Source organism: Gallinula chloropus (assembly GCF_964237585.1).
Source record: "Gallinula chloropus genome assembly, chromosome: 4".
NCBI lineage: Eukaryota > Metazoa > Chordata > Aves > Gruiformes > Rallidae > Gallinula > Gallinula chloropus.
The window spans coordinates 82,562,722-82,581,290 of record NC_140088.1 but is presented as its reverse complement, the minus strand read 5'-3'; the positions used below and the strand labels follow the sequence as shown (position 1 = coordinate 82,581,290).

General features: G+C 62.7%; 2 protein-coding genes across 2 annotated transcripts; one reads left to right on the top strand and one right to left on the bottom strand.

Moving 5' to 3' along the window:
• Positions 1-252: 252 nt before the first annotated feature.
• On the top strand, positions 253-5,583 carry PAIP2B (poly(A) binding protein interacting protein 2B; the record flags this gene model as incomplete). Its single annotated transcript, XM_084263841.1, has 3 exons — positions 253-399; positions 4,615-4,791; positions 5,527-5,583. 3 exons carry the CDS (start codon positions 253-255, stop codon positions 5,581-5,583), a joined length of 381 nt encoding a protein of 126 aa, XP_084119967.1.
• A 2,413-nt stretch (positions 5,584-7,996) lies between these two features.
• On the bottom strand, positions 7,997-10,280 carry NAGK (N-acetylglucosamine kinase). The gene is made up of 9 exons (XM_084263346.1): positions 10,214-10,280; positions 9,883-9,981; positions 9,643-9,784; positions 9,425-9,535; positions 9,226-9,338; positions 8,965-9,052; positions 8,553-8,650; positions 8,377-8,455; positions 7,997-8,289 (listed from the first exon to the last, which is right to left on the bottom strand). The coding sequence occupies exons 2-9, from the start codon at positions 9,940-9,942 to the stop codon at positions 8,102-8,104; spliced, it is 879 nt and encodes a 292-aa protein (XP_084119472.1). The 5' UTR covers positions 9,943-9,981; positions 10,214-10,280; the 3' UTR covers positions 7,997-8,101.
• Between the last annotated feature and the right edge of the window lie 8,289 nt (positions 10,281-18,569).

The window sequence follows — 18,569 nt, the reverse complement described above, 5'->3', positions numbered from 1 at the left end:
CCATCCCTCTGGCTTGTCAACCCACCACTCAGCTTGGTGTCACCTACAGGCTTGCAGAGGGTGCCCTTGATAATGCCATGAAAAAAAAAGCAGCCTGGAAGCAGTGGGAATCCTGAGCTGTCACCCATCAGCACAGCCAGCAGTGCGTGTCTGGCTGAGAGATGATGTGGGTTGGGGGACGTGGGGGTCCTAAGCAGCTCCCTCACACCCCCTACCCCCCACCCCACTTTGTTTCTCTTCCCAGAGTCAGTAATGATGAATGGCCCCGACCTCGCCAGCACCACGGCAGCCAGTCCCAAAGCCAAAGAGGACCAAGTGGTGAATGGCCACGATGAGAAGGAAAACAACCCCTTTGCAGAGTACATGTGGATGGAGAACGAGGAGGACTTCAACAGACAGGTAAGACTGGCAGGGTGGTTGCCAGGGCCCTGTTTCTGCAGCTAAAATCAAGGTTTCCTTTGAGGGGCACCCTCAGCAAGGTGAGCCACAGCCAGCACGGGCCCTGGCATGGAGATGGTGGCTCAGAGGAAGAGTCATCTTGTTGGTGTTGGATCTGCCTGTAAGGACCTGGGATGGATGAAGTCTGAAAATAAAGCCCTCACCATGCTTTTGAACCTCTCAGGATCCATCCCAGAGGGAGGGTGCTGGCACTGTTGTCTTCTCCTGTGCTTTGTTGTGATAAAAGAGACCTTCTCTTGCCACGTGCTCAGCAGGAAGGGGAGGGCCAGCACAAAACTCAGCACTCAAAGTTTGATTGCATCCTTAGCTGGGCTGTCTCAGCAGTGAGCTCCTGCAATTAGAGCCTCTCATTTCAGGTAGAATCTCCATTTCAGTGAAACAGCCCCAAAAACACTTGGAGCAGCCAGACCACTTGGTAGGAGCCCTGATAATGCTGCATCTGTCACAGCCAGGTGATCTCTTGAGAGCTTCTGGCAGATCATGGTGGGATTTGAATGGCTCTTGTGGAAGAGTGATGCAGCCCCACGAGCTGGAGCGGAGGGAGCAGCTGCACATCATCCTGCTCATGCTTCTGCTTTGGGGCTTCACCATGAGGCAGCAGGGACAACCTTGCTGGTGGCTTGCTGGTCATCCCAGCAATGGGAGACAAGTCAGATGCCTTGAACTGGGCAAGGAAGGAGTTTGCCCCATCATCTGGCTGAGCTGTGCTACATGCCAAAACCCCAAGCCCTCTTGGAAGCTTGTCCCCCTCCTTAAAACATCCCCATGAGCACTGGATCCCCATTTCCAGGGTGTGGGGAGACTGGCAGGGAAGGAGTGCCAGAGCTGCTGGGAGAGCTGGGCTGGAGGGATTTCATGTCCCCACCGCACCCCTGGTCACCGAGGGAGGATTTCATCAGTGATGGGCAACTCTGCTCCAGACACAGGCTGAGGGAGGCACACAGTGTTAATTCCTTAATGAAGGGGCTGGAGGGCAAATGCTGTGAGGAGCAGCTGAGGGAGCTGGGGATGTTCAGCCTGGAGAAGAGGAGGCTGAGGGGAGACCTTATCACCACGTACAACTACCTGAAGGGAGGGTGTAGAGAGGTGGGCAATGGTCTCTTCAGCCAGGGGACAGGAGATGGGACAAGGGGAAATGGCAAGAAGCTGCCCCAGGGCAGGGGCAGATTAGATGGTAGGAAAAAAAAGTTCTTCCTTGAAAGAGTTGTCAGGATGTGGAACAGGCTGCCCAGGGAGGGGGTTGAGTCACCTTCCCTGGATGTGTTTAAAGAAAGGGTAGGTGAGGTACTTAGGGATCTGGTTTAGCATGGGATGGGAATGGTTGGACTTGATGATCTTAAAGGTCTTTTCCAACCTGGTGATTCTGTGGATGTCTGTAAAGCACTGCCTTGGTTACTAGTGCAGAGCAAACCCTCCTGCAGATCCTTGCCAGAGGCAGCACCCCCAGGCTGAGGGAGAGGGAGGAGGATGGAACAGACCCCTCAGGGCTTCCCTGTGTCGCTGAGACACTCACCCCTGTGTGTCCTGCTCTGCCAGCCCTCGGTCCTTAGCCATGCCCCAGGAGCTCAGCCTTGGTGGAATGTTGCTCTGGGCAGGGGAAAAAAGGCTTTGTGCAGGAGCTGGAGTCGCTCTGTACGGGCTGTGAAGTCCGTGTGTCTGCAGGTGGAGCTGTCCTGTGCTGGGATCTGTGTCTGAGGGAGGGCAGCACTCCTGGAAGGAGCCAGAGCCATCCCCGGGCTGGCGAGGGGGCTCGTGGGGTCCGGTGTGGGATGCCATTGCCTCCTGCCCCTTGGGTGCTCTGTTCTGCTGCCTGGCTGGAGTCATCCTGAGTGCCCCAGGAGAGGATGAGACCCTGGTGATGGGGAGATGGGCCAGGCACATCCCTTTCAGTGGCAGTTGTGGCTTCTGCTGTCATCACGTGTGTCCTGACAGCTTGGGGCTGCTGTATGGTCTGGGACTCAATCTTCCTCCAGACCCATAATCACTTCCATCTCCCTCAGCTTTCCAAAGCCACACTCTCTCCCCCTTCAAGGGTCCCTGCCACCCAGCCACTGCAAGGGAAACAGGCAGCTGGTTTTGGGACTCCACAAGCTTCTTGGCACAGTTGTCCCCTATTTATGTTCCTTTTCCCACGGAGCTGGCACATCCCAGAGGGCAAAAAGGGAGCAGCAGGGATGCAGGAGGACCCGAGGGGGGCAGTGACAGAGCTGCCTTAAATGCCACAGGGAGCCAAAGAAGAGCCCTGAGCAAACAGTCAGCCCTTTCCCTCCTGGTTTGGGTTGTCACAGTGGCGGTACAAAGGAGTGGCAGCAGGCAGGAACAGGCATGAGTGTGCCAGGATTGCTCCCTCCCCATCCCCTGGTCTGGGACCAACGTTGTCACCGCATCCCTGGCTCACAACCAGCACTGGCATCGTCCCCTCGTGACCATCTGCCTGCAGTGACCTGGCCCTGCTGCAGGAAGGGGAGTGGGCTGCTGCTGGGCTGTGGTCAGAGCACAGCTGAGGCTCACAGCAGAGGGAATATGCACCTAGGTGTGATGTGCTGGGAGAAGCTGGGCTTGGTCTGGCTGCATCCCATGGGAGGTGCAGGGTCCCAGGGCAGACATCGTTATCACCACTTACTGGGGCGATCCATCAGGCCTGGGCTGCCTTGCTTTTAAATGCCCTTCTCACACGGCAGTGCCAGCTTGTGGTTTCAAGGACAGCCTCCAGAGAGCCGGTTGGGATAGCCGTGGTTTCCTGGCCAGACCAGGCTCTGAGGCTGGCAGAGGGCGGCTCTCCAGCACCCCCTGTGTTTTGGATACTGCCGGGAGCTTTCCTCAGTCCCCATGAGGAGCTTTCCCCCGTGTGATGCAAAACGGGGTCTGGCTGGCAGAGGCCTGAAAGCTGATGGTGCTGTGGGCTTCCCAGGCTGGTTTTGGCAGACAGGTCTCTGCAAAGGCTGCAGGGACACAGCAGCACCGACCCCAGTACCCACCCAGTCACCGGGGCTGCGGCAGGGCACGGTGGGTTGCAGAGCTCCCTTTTCCTCCCCCTTTCTAGCTGGTGTCAGTTGTGGTTTGTTTTCCTCCAGTGTGATGGGAGGGTTTGAGCCTTTCAGAGCGTTTTGGGGCTCTTGGGTTCACTCAGCCCTCTGGGACTCAATAACAGCCGCTCAGCATCGTGCCCTTTCCTGGCTGTTGCCCTGGCTGCTGGTGTTGGGGTGGAGATGAGAGCCGCTGGCTAAGGTGACCCACTGGTGGTACATGCTCGAGGGCAAGGACAGGACCCCAGCCACCCCCTTCCCACCCATCTCTCCTGCCCAGCTCTGCCTGCACAGCCCCCCTGCACGAGCAGCTTTCTGCTCCCAGGAGCCCAAGACGTGTCCCCTGGTTTTCCTCGGCCCCGGGAGGAGTTTCACTGCAGCCGAGACGGCGGCATCCGCAGTGCGCTTGACAGGAGCCGACTGCCACCCTGTGTCGGTGCTTGCAGAGCACCCGTCTGCCCAGGGCCCCAGCAGAGCCACGCTGCTCGGCTGGAGAAGCGCAGGAAGCAGAAGAGACAAGGTCCAGAGCAGAGGATCCGGCAGCACCGCGTGTCTCCAGCACGGCTTCCCGGTCATGAGTGTTATTAGCCATGTTATTGTGCTGCAGGAGCTCCACTGGCACCTGGCAGCCTGAAATCCAGAGCATCTGGATTTCAGGCTGAGGTGTTCAAGGCCAGGTTGGCTGGGGCCCTGGGCAGCCTTGTGTAGCTCCAGGCCTGGAGGTTGGTGGCCCTGCCTGTGGCAGGGGGGTTGGAGCTCTATGATCCTTGGGGTCCCTTCCAACCCAGACCATTCTATGATTCTATGATCTGGGTACCACCCCTTAAATCCTGTCCTGGGTTTGCTTGCTGCCACATCCTTACAAGCTGCATCTCCCCACCCTGGCAGCCCACAGCAGCCAGGGGAGCGATGCCTGAGCACGGCTTTGCTCCACTCCAAACTTCCCAGGATTTCCAGGGAAGCTGATGCAGCTGTGTTCATCCTGGTTTCAATTTTAGCCCTGGCTCTATCCTCTGTTGTCCCCAAGGCACAGCCAGGTACCGAGGTGAGGTGGGCATGTTGCAGACTTGGCTTGTGTCAGGCATGGATGGAAAAGGCCAAGGTGCATCGTTTGTTCCTCTCTGGGCAGGTGGAGGAGGAGCTGCAGGAGCAGGAGTTCCTGGATCGCTGCTTCCAGGAGATGCTGGAGGAGGAAGACCAGGACTGGTTCATTCCCTCGCGCGACCTGCCCCAGGGCATGGGGCAGCTGCAGCAGCAGCTCAACGGGCTCTCCGTTGGCGATGGCCACAGTTCAGAGGACATCCTGGTAAGGACCTTGGAGACCCCATGCTGTGAGGAGGTCTGGTGAAGAGCAGAGGACCTGTGCTGGGAAGGGGGGGGTGGATCACCTGAGTGGTGGTGGGCTGGCAGTGCCAGAGCTGGTGCTGACACCCAGGTGACGATGCGTTTTGGAGTTTGCTGCGAGGGTGGTTTGTTTTTAGCCATGAATCCTGGAGACCAGAGCAGCCAGCTTTGCTCAGCTTGCTCTCCAGGAGCTGTGGAAACGGGGCTGCAGCTTACAGGTCAGCTGGGCTCTGGTCCTGGGTCAAGCTGGGACCGTTCTTGCCAGGCAGAGCCAGGGTGTTGTGGCAGGCTGGAGAGGTACGAGAGGACCAGCCGGGTCTGCTCCAGGGGTGCCCAGCACCCCAAGCTTCTGTTTAGAGTGGTGCAGTCCTGCTGGGTGGCTGGCTGAGCAGCAGCATTAGGTCAGTTCCCATTCCCACCCCTAGAAGCAGGAATATGCTGCAGGACTGCACGGGCCGGTGCAGTGGGAGCTGTTCTGGCCCAGCCCTGCTGACTGTGCTGAGGCTGAGCTGCATTACCACAGGCAGGGACAAAACAGCTGCTCTCAGCTCATCCAACTCCCTGTGCCAGCTGCAAACAGGGAGAAAGGGTGTTTCTCTCCCCCCCCCCACCCTCAAAAAATACCCAGTCTGGATGCTTGGTGGCGGGTTTTGGACCACTGATGTACCCACACACACACACACTTTTTCTCTTCCAGAGTAAAAGCAACTTGAATCCAGATGCCAAGGAGTTTGTGCCCGGCGTGAAGTACTGACCATCCAGGCAGGCTGTGGGAAGACTGTGTCCCTGCACCGGGGGAGGTGGCGGGGGGGGGAAGGAGGGGGGGGACTGGCCCCCGGCCGGACACTGCGCCGTAGGGGGGTTGCTGCACCGTGGCGAAATCTTGCTCTACGCTTCAAGTACCTTTCTCTTGGGTTGGTTTTTTTTTTTTCCCCCTTTCTTTTCTTTTTTTTTCTGTTTTCAACTCTCCCTTTGTATCATCTGTCACCTTTTGGGGCGGGTGGGGGGGTGGTTTTTCCTTTCTAGGCCCTTTCAATCTGCCCCAGAGTCCAGCACTCCCCCGCTTCAGAGCCCCTTTTCCATGTGCACTTCAAAACCAGCTAGTGGGAAAGTCCAGTTTTCTTGTTTAAGTAGGATTTGTAGGGACCCCCCCCTCCCCACCCCCTCACCCCCCAGCAGCCAGCCTGGGCCAGGAGCCACGCTGGCTCTCCTCATTTCCGTTAAACACGATTTCTTTTGCTGAAGGAAAAGTGAAGTGTAACAAGACTGTAAACCCTGAATCCCTCCAAGCAGCAGCCTGGCCAGCTCCCTGGTAGGTGCCCAACACTAATGTAACGCTTCTCTGTGGGTAGGTGATGAGTTCTCCCTGCTTAACCCACTGTGGGAGCACTGAGGGGAGAGCAGACCCACGGCCCCAGCTGTCCTTCAAGGGCTGCTCCTACAAACCACATCTTCTCCTTAAAGGATATTCCCCCCCCATCAACTCTGGAGCTTGTCCAGCACCGCTCAGTGAGCAGGATCCGTGCCTCCGTTGGCTGAACTTCCTCTGGGGGATCTCCATCCCCCTCGGTAGGAGTTGGCTGGGCTTCAGCTCCCCAAACCATGGCCCTGGGTGCTTCTGGCATTTCAGGTCCCATCCTTACAGGCTCCTTTGGAGAATCTATATCTGGAGAAGGCAGCAGCTTCTCCATGAGGGGCACGCCCCGACGATTAAAATAGTTCCTGCCTTGAGTAACCTGGGAGGGGGGAGGGTGAGGAGTCCTTGTTCACCCGTGTAAATCTCACCTCCCAGGTGCAGTTACTTCCAGTGTTCCCTTTACTTATACGAGGTAGTAAATGGAGAGGGGGTTACAGCTCCCCATGGGGATTGCAGAGCTGGAAGCTAATGGCCACTTGATAAAGGAGGGCGTGCTCCATCCCCATTAGCTCGGCACAGCAACGCCTGTGGGTGCCTGGGGTGAGCCTGGCAGGGGGGGGCTGGGGGTTGTCAGACCACAAACACTACAGGCAAGCAGAGGTTGGAGCTGATTTCACTCTGTATGTCCACACCTTCACTCAGCAGCTCTCCCAGCTCCAGCTGCTGGTGTTCAAACCAGCAGGAAACCCTAATGCTGCCACAGCTGGAGCTGGTGCCCCTCTTCAGTCTTTCTGCCCAGAGGTGGTGGTGGCTTTGGGATGAGTTCTCCCGATTCCCAGTATGATCCATGCCTTCAGCACCTGCACAGTCCCCTCCAGCTGCCGGAGCCTCCCTCAGCTCTGGGGCCGGAGCTCAGGCTGTGCCCAGGGCTGTGCCAGATGCACTCCAGGGCAGCTGTACGCTGGGCAAACTTCTTCTGTAGGGGTAGCACAGCTGTTTATCCCCCTCCTCTCCCTGGTTTCCGTTTGATTTCTTACCAAAACCCACTCCCAGCCCTTGACATGCTGTAAATTTCAGACAAGGCGTTATTAAAAATAAACATTTTTTGGAACTGAGCTGTGCAGAAGTCTTGCCTGGAGAAAGGGGGGGTGAGGTGGGTGAGGTTTCTGGTCAGCACCAGCTCTTCTGCTGTTCTGGTGCCAGCAGGAACCTTGGGGGATGTCGAATCCCAGCGCCAATGCCCTGAGCAGAGATCGTTTCCCCTCTGCTGCTCCTTCCCCCAGCTAGTCCCAGGCTGGGGCAAACCACACTGTCATGGCCCCTCGCTGCTTATTTCACACACACAGAGGCAAAAAGGGCTCTTACTTTCTGCTGAGTCCTTCCCCCAGCTCACTGGGCAGCAGCAGGGTGCCACCATCGCTCCTCGCTGCTGGGGCTGAGCTCAGGCTGTGCCTCACCATCCTCCCTGTGCCACTGGCAGGGGGGGTACCTGCACCCCCTGACTTCACACACCCCGCGTATTGAAGCCTAAAAGTACTGTCCTCCCTCCTCCTCCCTAGCAGCTCCATCCTCTTCTGCTGGGGCTGGACCCCTGCCCTGCCCTGCCCGTGTCAGGCACCGAAACAGGAACCCTCAAGGTCTGTTCCTCTCCATTTTCCAAGGAGCAGCCCCAGCACAGCTCGGAGCTTCCTCCCACAGCCAGGCAGCTCTGGGGCTGGTTCCTCCTCCAGTGCCTGCTGAGCCATGCTCCTTGCCCCACACTGCCCTGGGCCCCATCTCCCTTTGGGCTGTGCAACCATTTTATTGACAAACTACAAAACCCATTGGTCAAAAACCCCCCCTGCCACCACCTGTGGAGGGTCCCTCCATACCAGGGAGGCATGGGGCAGGAGTCAGGGAAGGGGAAAGAGCACGACTAGAAGACGTGGGTGTAGAAGACGTCCACGTTGCTGGCGTAGTCCAGGGGCAGAACCTGGCCGATGCTTCTGGCACCCAGACGGGCCCCCCCCAGCGCCGAGGAGTGTTTCAGCTTCAGCAGGCTGAAGCGGGAGAAGGGGCAGCCAGGGGCCTCCTCCCGCGCCTGCGCCAGCACACGGATGAACCCTGGGGAGGAGGGGGGGACACAGGCAGGGTCAAGGTTATGGGGGACCACAGGCACCCCCCCCTCATAGCCCCCATCCCTCTGCTCACCTGCCCGCATCCTCTCCCAGCTGTTCCAGACAGAGCCCACGCAGACGATGGGCAGCCCCAGCTCACCCAGGAACAGGCTCTGTGAGGGGGGGGGGGGGCAGGCAGTGGGTGAGAGCTGGCATTGGGACCTTCCCCCCCACCCTGCACAACCCCTCCCCATTGCCACTGGCTCTCACCCTGTCAATTTTGGGCAGCACAGCAACAACATGGCGAGCCAGGACCTCGCCAGCTTTGTTGAAGACATGGCAGCAGAGTGGGTCCCCAGCCTGGGCACCTGGAGACAGGGACAGGAGGGAGTGGGGATGGGGACCTGGGATACCCCTCCTTGCAACCCCTGTGCCCACCAGGACTCACACCCAGCTGCCACAAGCCAGGCTGGGCTGTGTGTGGGGAGTGGCACGTCCCTGTGTCGCTCCCTGCCCCCCTGCAACAGGGGCAGAGGGTGCTCAGGGCGTAGGGTGTGCCGGGGGCAGAGATCGGGGCCAGGGAGCCGTTGCGGGGAGGGAGGGTGGCAGGGATGGGCAGCCCCAGTCACCCCTGGGGCCTGCTGGCCCCCTCCCCCCCCTCACTGGGAAGGGGCTTCCCTACCCTCTGCCAGCTTCTGGCAAAATCCTGCAAACTTGGACTTCTCAAAGGTGCGGTAGAGGTGTGTCAGGAGCCCCATCCTGTCAGAGATCTGCGGGTGGGGAGACCCTCCGGTGAGCCCCCCCATGCCAGCTGCCAGCACAGGGGACCCCGCTGTCCCAGTGTGCAGCCTGGAACCCTCCCCAAAACCCACTGTGTGCAGCCCGCAGTCCCCCAGGACCCAGGCTCAGAGCCCAGCACCCCCCCAGACCCCCCCAGCAGCACCTGGAAGTAGTCGAACATGGCCTGCTTGATGTAGCCCACGTCGTGGGGCGGCACCTCCAGGTTGTCCATGCAGTCAAACACTATCTTCACGGCCTGATGCGCAATCCAGTAGGCTGCAGAGAGAGAGAGACAAGCCAGGTCAGCAGCCCCCTCAGTGCCTGCCACCCACCCCCCCCCCCCCAAACCCACAGGCCTCTACCTGAGCCTTCGTCACCCATCATGTGTCCCCAGCCGCCGCAGCCTGTCTCCGACCCATCGGGGTTGATGAGTTTGCAGTTGGAGCCGGTACCCGAGATCAGGACGATGCCACCTGAGCAGCAGAGAAAGGAGGTGGGATGGAAACACACAGTTGTCCCCCCCACCTCCCTGCACTGGGACACCCCCCTCGCTGTCACCCTGAGGCCACCTGTCCCCTACCATGGTCAGTGGCGGTGGCCATGGCCCCGACAGCATCGGTGGTGATGTAGTAGCTCTGGCTCAGGTGGGGGTAGCGCTGGTGTAGCTCCTCCATCAGCTTGCCAACGGCGTCCTTCTGGTCACCACCACTCAAGGACAGACCCTGTCCCATGCCAAAGGGTCCCCGTCACAGCCAGGGGGAACACACACAGAGCCAGAGCATCCCCAGGGAGCATGGGGGGGAGGGGACGGGGTGCTCACCAGTGAGCGGAGGGGGACGTTGGGGTCAACCCCAGCTTTGCTCTTGGCCTCGCTGACCATCCTCTCGATCCTCTCCAGGCACTTCTCAGAGCCGATGAGCTGGGAGCCAAGGGGAGGCTGCGATGAAGCCCCCCATCCCCAACCCCAGGCTCCATGCCCGGGGTGCTGCACGGCTGAAGACCGAAGACCAGCCACTGGCAATGCCCCAGCACCTTCTCTGTCGGCTGCCCCCCACCCAAGGGCCCTGGGAGATCGGGGACAAGCAGGGCCAGCACCCACCCCATCTCCCATCCCCTCAACAGGCAGGGTACGGGGGTCTCCCCCAGCTCACCCAGTGGTTCGTGCAGGGTCCCTCGGTCTCAGCCAGGACCTGGCCATCTCCAGAGACCAGCACCACCCTGGAGTGGGTGCCCCCGCTGCGGAGAGAGGGGGTGGGTTGGGGTAGGTGTTGGCAGTGCCCCCTGCAACCCCCACCCCACATACCCTCGCTCAACCCCAACACCCCAGCTCTGCATCTCCCTGGGGACCCCCTGCAGACCCGAAACCAGCCCAGGGGTGTGCTGAGGATGGGTGCCACCAGGACGGGGGTCCCCTGGTGGGGCCATCATAAAATGAGGGTCCCTGAATGGGGCGCTGCTGCCCCCCCCCCCCCCCCCCCCAGCCCTCCCCATGCTGCCTTAGTGCCCGCAGCCCCTGGCCCAACCCTGCACCGGGCAGGAGGGGCGGGTGGCTGCGGGGCTGGGGATACCCGGCAGGAGCCGCAGAGCTCGGGGAGCGCGGTGCCCGGCGGCAGCGCCCACCCAGCTGGGGGTACGCGGGGGGATCGGGGTACGGGGAGCGCAGAGCCCCGCGGGGACCGACAACACCCTCCCACACCCCTTCCCCCCCCCGGAGCAGCCCCTCACCCCTCCACGCCTCCGAAGAGCGCCGCCATCGCGGCCGCGAGCCGCCCCGCCCTGGCCACGCCCCCGCCCCAGGCCACGCCCCCACCCCTCAGGCCACGCCCCCGCCCCTCAGGCCACGCCCCCCCCCTCCCGCCCCCCCCTCCCCGCTCCTCATTGGCCCCGCCCCGTCTCTCCGCCCGCCCCGGGTCCCTGTGCCCCCCCCCCCGCCCCGCCCCGCAGCCCCGGCGCGCCCCGCGGGATGGGGATGGAGGAGGGAAGGGTGGGGGGGGCGATACAACCCGGCCTACCTGCCCCACACAGCAGAGCCCCCCCCCAGGCACCCAGCCAGGACACGGCCCCGCACGGGCACCCCAGCCCCAGAGAGTCCCAGGCACCCACCCGCCCACTCAGGACACCCCCACACAGGGGACACAGCCCCCCCCTCCAGGCAGCCACATCCCCCCCCCCCCCTCCCGGGACCTTGGATCCCACCAAAAATGGGGACGAACCCAAGCACGGGGGGGATGTCCCCACTCCAGCCCCCATTGCCCTCCCCCCCCGCTCCCGCAGGTGGGGTGGGAGCTGCAGGACGTGTCTGTGAGGCAGGAGCCACCGCGGCTCCCGAGTCCTCCCCTGCCCGCTCTGTGACCCCCCCCCTCCCGTGCGTGGACACCCCTTCCCCTCGCTGGAGCATCGCTGGCGAGCGTGGGAGCGGCTGTCAGCTCCCATCGGCTGCGGCCCGGCCGAGTGGCAGACGGGGGGGCGCGGGAGCAGCTGAGCCCCTCCTCGGGGCCGCAGTCCCTTCTGTGGGTGACAGCGGGTGACAGCCGCTGTGCCCTGCCGCTGCCCCCGCGCTGGGGGCTGGCGGGGGTAGGGGGGTCACGGAGAGGATGGTGGGGGGGGCAGAGGGGGATGGAGGGAAGGCCACATGCAGGGAGGGAGGGAGGGAGGGAGGGATGAAGGGATGGATGGATGGATGGATGGATGGATGGATGGATGGATGGATGGATGGATGGATGGATGGATGGGCATATCATGGAGAGAGGAGTTGGGGGAAGCCAGGGCAGGCAGGGGGAGGTGTATGTAGACGGGTCTGTAGATGTACACGCAGATGGGGATGGTGGGACAGTGCCTGGGTGGAGGGGAGAGGTGGCCAGGTGCAGGCAGGGGGTTGGTGCCAGACCAGACCATGCCTCGTGTGACCCAGAATCACTGCTGCCGGGGGTTCCCTGCTCTGGGGTGCTGGGGCAGGGACACCAGCAGAGCAGCCAGCCCGGGACTAGGGTCAGCTACACACACACACACCCCCCATCCACCTCCATCCCTTCCAGAGCTCCTCTGTGCTGTGAGCTGTGAGCCGAGTGAGACACTCAGAGACCCAGGTCTGGGGGGTGCATCGGGACCCCAGGGTGCTGTGGAAGGACCTGGTGAGATGGGGACTGTGGCCACCCTGCTCTGCATGGCTCAGGAGACAGAGATGCTTGGGGGTATTCTTATTGTCCCCAAGTATTTTGCAGGGTAGAGAACCCCAGGGGGCTGTTGCTGGGACCCCCTGAAGCCACTACCATGAGGACACAGTGCTGGGGGCACAGGGGAACCCCAAAAAAAGTCTCCTGGCTACCCAAAGATGGGGTGGAGAGGAGTGGCAGGGGAAGGGTTAAGCTGCAGTGTGTGTGTGTGTGCAGCCCCCAAGCCCACCGCCCTCGTGCCCTCATTAAATCCTGGTGGCACCAGGCTGTCTGGGGACAGCGGGGACAGGGGACAGGGAACGGGACCCGCTGCCTTTGTCTCAACTTGTGGCAAAGTTGGAGCGGAGCCGGCGGTGGCTGCCGAGGGGCCGGGAGATGCTGCTGAGTCCCTGGAAGGTGTCACACGATGCGCCGTGGGACGGGACAGCAACACGTCCCCACGTCGCAGATGCCACCCTCGGTGGCAGGGAGCCAGTGGGATAACGCTGGGAGCCCCCCAACTGCATCCCGACACCCCGCTCGGGGACGAGGACCAGAGCGCAGCTCCCAAGCCTGTCCCCAGCCCCAGCAGCGGTGGCTTCTCCCACCTCGGATCCAGCCAGGGTGGCACCAGCCAGATACCTGGGGTAAGACAGCTTGGGGTAAGACACAGCGATTTGGGGGTTGCAGGCAAACAGGCAGCGAATCCTCACGGCGCCTCCACCGCGCCCCTCCGCAGACCCCGCAGAAATGGGGTGCGGGAGCCGGGAACCCAGGGGATACCCCATCCCACTGGAACCCGGCCATCCCCAAGGGGCACCAGCCCTGAAGACGCTGTGGATCTTGGATAGGTGTGGGGAGGGTGAGGGGTTGAGGGGACACTGGGGCAGAGGGAGGACGTCGGCGCAGGGGGACGTGGGCTGAGCCCCGCTTCGTCATTCGAGCATCCCGCGGACGCCAGCATCGCCTGCTGCCGTGCAGGACCCAGCTCAGAGGCAGAGGAGGGAGAGAAGCAGGAGGAAGGCCCTGCTGTGGGGGCAGGGAGTGGGTTTATTCTGCCCTGCCAGCCCCAGCACCGGCGTGGATGTCCCTGTCTTGTAGGGACTGAGATACGTTCTGGGGTCTGGGTCCATCCTGCCGCTGGTGGGTTGGGAGATGGGCTGCGGCAGTGGGCGGGCTGGATGCGGTGCTGAGCTGGGGACTGAAGCCCGTTTCGGGTCCATCCCAGGGACACTCTGCATGGAGGAAGAGGCTGGTGAGCAGTGAAATGGGGCTTGGGGCGGTGGGACAGGGGTGGCGGTGGGACAGGGGTGGTGGTGGGACAGGGGCGGCAGTGGGATGGAGGCGGCGGCTGCCCAGCTCTGGGGGGATACAGAGGGACTGGACGCTGCCTCATGGCCAGGCAGCCCTTGGGGTCAGATTAGGGGTGACCTGGAGCGCTCCCCCCGAGCAGCCAACTCCTTGAACCTGTTCCCATCCTGGCACTGGGGCTGTGGTGCATCCCAGTCTGGTGCGGAACAGCACGGGGCCACCGCTGTGCCGCTGGTACCAGGAGCAGCTGGACGAGGTGCTGGCCAGAAGAGCTCTGGGAGAGCAGAGCCATGGACATGCAGGTGAAGCAGGCACCGTCCATCTCTCCTTCCTCATGCCTGGGCGTCTTCTTCTTCCTCTCTGTAGCTGCTCTCCATTCCCAAAGATTCCGTCTGTGCGGTAGGTTCTGTGTCTGTCCCAGCATCCATCCAGCTGTCTGTCTGTCCTCTCTCCCATCCGCCCATCCATCCATCCATCCATCCATCCATCCATCCATCCATCCATCCATCCATCCGTCCATCCGTCCATACATCCATCCATGCATCCAACTATCTGTCCCTCCCTCCTACCCTTCCTCCCTGCCTCCATCCGTCCGTCCATCCATCCATCCATCCATCCATCCATCCATCCATCCATCCATCCATCCATCCATCCATCCATTCATCCATCCGTCCACCCCCAATATCTCCAGCGCCCTGTGCCTGCCCAGGGGACAGCTCAGTGTGGGGTATTGTGACCAGCCAGACCATGGCTGCGCCTGACCAGGGTGGGGGGTCCCCTGACCTGTCCTCCCTGGAAGGGGATCATCTGGGTTGGAAGAGACATCCAAAACTGGCCCCAGGCTGGCAGAATGGGTATCAGGGCTGCAGCTCCCCAGCACCAGGGGAGGACGACAGTGTGGCGGCCACCCCAGGGGGCTGGTCCCCAGCACAGCCCAGTGCCGCTGGCTGGTGCGGGGGCTTTTGTGCTCATGTCCCAGCCCCCTTCCACCTGGACATGTTCAGGGGATGTGGACGTGAGCCCTGTAGGGGTCCAGGAGGCAGTGGGGGGCATGGTGAGGTGGTGGTGGGGGGACACATGGAGATAGCTGGGGCCATGTGGGAGCCAGCATCAGGGACTGAGCTCAGGGCGCTGCATGATCGCGGTGCTGGGGATGCCCAGGTGGTCCTGCCAGAGTTTGGGCCAACCACCCTGACACTGGCCTGTGCTGGGTGTACTGCTGCACATTTCGGGGAGCAGGGGCATCTCCAAGGGCTGGTGCTGCATCTGAGGCCAGTCCTCTGTGACCTTTTGCGGGGCAACGTCCCCCATGTCCATCAGCCCCAGACCCCAGCCTGCCTGCCCACCCTGTGTTGTGGAGAGGGACGGGGAAGGGGCCAGATCCTGTCTCTCCCTGGGCAGTGGGAGATGCCCCAACAGCTGGATGCTGAGCTGGTGCCCATCACCATCAGATCAGACCTTCAGCCCCTCTCCTAAACCAACACCCCCCCCTTCCACCCTCCATGCAGGTTTGCAGACTCGGCATTTCCCAACCTGGCCCCCTTCCACCCTACTCAGCCCCCAGCACAGGGGTCCTAGTGCTGATGGGGGCTGGGGAGGGTTGGGGGAGTTGGGGCCATGGAGCTGCTTCACGAGAGGGCAGAGAGCATTAGTGGGGGCAGAGGGCAGTGGAGCTGCTGGACGCCGCTCGTTAAAGCTGATCTGTGCATCTCTAATTGATATTATTGCAGGGCAGGGCGGGTGGGGGGAGGGGGGGGGGAGGATCCCCCAGGACAGGGGCACCCCAAGCCCACCCTGTCTCTGGGGTGCACCATTTCCCCTCCCCTCCTCCCCCGTGCCTCAGTTTCCCCCTCCATAGGAAGGCGCATGTGCTGGGCCGCACGCGGCTGCCTACGTGCGTGGGGTCCGCACTGCAGACCCCAGGGTGGGTGTTGGCTGCGGGGTGCTGGCTGCAGGGGTGCTGCCGTGACCCCCTGGGCCCCCAGGGCCCCATCGGGCCGGAGGGAGGGTGGCTGGGGGCCGGCCTGGCCGTGTTGGCCGGCGGCAGCGGCACACGCCTGACCTACTTCTCTCCCGTGCCGGCGGCCTGGAGGGGGGGGCGGGCCCTGAAAATGAGTTAATAAACTCCAAAGGAGGGGTTTTTCCGGCTCACAGGAGGGATTTAGAGCCGGGCTGGCGGCCCCCGGGGTTTGGTGGTGTGGCCAAGCTGCATCCCGGGAGGATGAGCCGCCATGGCCGTGGCACTCAGGGTGTCCCCTTGGGTGTCCCTGGGGCCGTGCCGGGCACTTCCCAGGGCTCCCCGGGGAGCCCGGGCTGAGGGGTTGAGGTTTTGGGGTGCGATGCTGAGGTGCAAGGGGGTGTCCCCCTAGAAAAGCCCCTTTTAAACCGGGGGGGGGGGGGCGCCGCTGAACCCCTTGTAGCCACCCGCGAACCCCTCGCCTCCCCACGGCCGGGGGTCCCCAGCACCTGGCACGGCTGGAGCGGGAGGGGGATCAGCCCGTGTAGACCGGAGCCCACGGGTGATGCTGTTTCTGCCACCTCCCCCCTTTTGTGGCCCCACGGGGGATCCGGTGACACTTCGGGTGGCGTCAGGGGCCACTAAGCCCCGGCGGGGGCCCGGGCCCGGGTGTTAAGCGGGATCAGGGGCTCAGGCGGATCCCGGCCCCGTTAATCCCCGGCTGACGCAGCCCGAGCCCCCCCGGCCACACCCCCGGCCCCTCCCGGCCCCTCACCACCCTGGCACCCAGCGGCCGGAGCTGCCCACGGGCTGCCGGGTCACCCGTGGGTCCCTTGGTCCTCTCGCAGCCCCCAGGTTGTGTCCTTGCCACCCCCCCCACCTCCGCCAAGACCGCACAGGGCAGCATCCCCCTGCCCCCCTCCCGCTCACCGGGGTACTATGGGATGCCGAGGGGCAGGGGGATGCGGTGGGGGCTGCGCCGGCACCCTGACGCCTGGGGGCTGGTGAGCTGAGTGGGTGCTGGATGGTGGGAGGGGGCTGTTCTGCCAGGGGGGGTGCTGGTGGGTGAAGTGGGTGCTGAGGGACGCTGTGCCCTGGGGGTGGTGGTCAGGGGATGGGAGATGGTCGGTGGTGATGCCCTGGTGATGCTGGGACCCCCCTCAATGTGGGCATCCTGGGTGTCCTGCAGAGAACCACCTCAGGAGCTGCGTGTCCCCACCAGCTGGGAAACTGGAGGGCAGCCCAGGCTCCGAAAAGCCCTGACAGCAAGTGGCAGCTCTGCGTGTTCCACCCAGGGGAGACGGGACCCCCGACCCCTGGCTGAAGGCAAGAGGCTTGGCGTGAACACCCCGTGATCCACAGGGGTGGAGCAGATTGAGAGTGAGAGCTGTGAGGGACGGGAAGCACCCCAGCTCCAGGGAGCCACCTAAACACAAGTGGGAACCCCAGGACCTTCCCCAAATGCAGGGGAGCTCCCCACATAAAGGTGGGAACTCCAGGGCCAGGAAAGCACCCCAATACTTTTCCCCAGGTCCAAACGAGCACCCCAGGTTCAGGGGAGCACCCCAAATCCAGACGGGCATCCTGAGGCCAAGGGAGCATCCAAAGCCACAGATTTTGTCACTGCCAGGCAGCTGGGGACTGCGAGGCAATGGGGATCTGGGGCCACAGTGGGGGCCCCTTGCACCCCCTGATGGCTGAGCCCCCCAGGGGCCCAGCACCCCACAGCACCCTGTCAAGGTGGGGGTCCCTGAGGCATCTCACCAGCCCTGTCAGACTTTTGGCCACCCCCCAACTCTTCCCCACAGTGCATCCAAGAGGAGCCTCCAGAGGCTGGGGACCTTGGTGTCACTGCATGGGACCAGTGTGGGGCAGGGGCATGGGGGGAGCTCCTGTACCACCTCACAGGGACGTGCTGGGGTACCCTAGAACCCGGTGGAAATGTGCTGGGGTCTCCTGCTACCCCATGGGGACACACTGGGCTCCCCTAAAATACCGCAAGGACATTCTGGGCTCCCCTGCCACCCCACAGGGACATGCTGGGGTGCACTGGCGTGGTGCTGGTGTACACTGGAGTGATGCTGGGGTACACTGGTGTGATGCTGGGGTGCACTGGTGAGATGCTGGGGTGCACTGATGTGATGCTGGGGTACACTGGTGAGATGCTGGGGTCCACTGATGCGATGCTGGAGTGCACTGGCTTGGTGCTGGGGTACACTAGTGAGATGCTGGGGTGCACTGATGTGATGCTGGGGTACACTGGTGAGATGCTGGAGTGCACTGGTGAGATGCTGGAGTGCACTGATGTGATGCTGGGGTACACTGGCGTGATGCTGGGGTGTGCTGATGTGATGCTGGGGTACACTGGCTTGGTGCTGGGGCCGGGGAGCAGGTGGCTGCGGGGGGTAAATCACACAGGTACCCTCACTCCCTCCACACATCCCCACTGCCCAGCGGGGCTCCTACCACCCTCCCTCCCTAATCCCCTCACCCATCTGGGAGCAGGGAGCATCGGGGTGCCCCCCACCCTGGGGGAAGTGGGGAGGGGGGGCGAGTGGAGCCGCCAAGCTCACATGGCCCCGGTCCCCAACTGCGTTGCATTCACAGTTCGGGGAGCACGTCAGGGCTAAGGGGAGCTGACAGCAGAACCTTTCCCGGCACAGACGGGAATATAGTATCAGGCAGGGCTGACCGGAGCCTGAACCGCCGCCCAACACGGAGCAAATTAGCGTCAACCGGAATAGCGGCAGCGCCGGCCGCGGGTGTGCGAGGGCCCGAGCGCAACCGGGCTGTCAGCCTGCATCAGGGCAGGGATGCATAAGGGATGGGCTCGGCCCCGCGCAGCCGCTGCTCACCCCCTCGGGGGGGTGTGTGGGGGGGGTTGAGATGTGGGGGTGGGGTAGGGTGGGGATGGAGGGGTTTGAGGATGATGGAGCTGGGATTTGGGGATCCTGTCGGGGGGTGCTTGGGGTTGGGAGGGTGGGGGGGGGAATCCTGTCCGTGGGATGCTTGGAGGTTGGGGGGGGCAAAATTTCATCCTGAGGGATGGTTGGGGTTGGGGGGGTAAAATTGCATCCGAGGGATGCT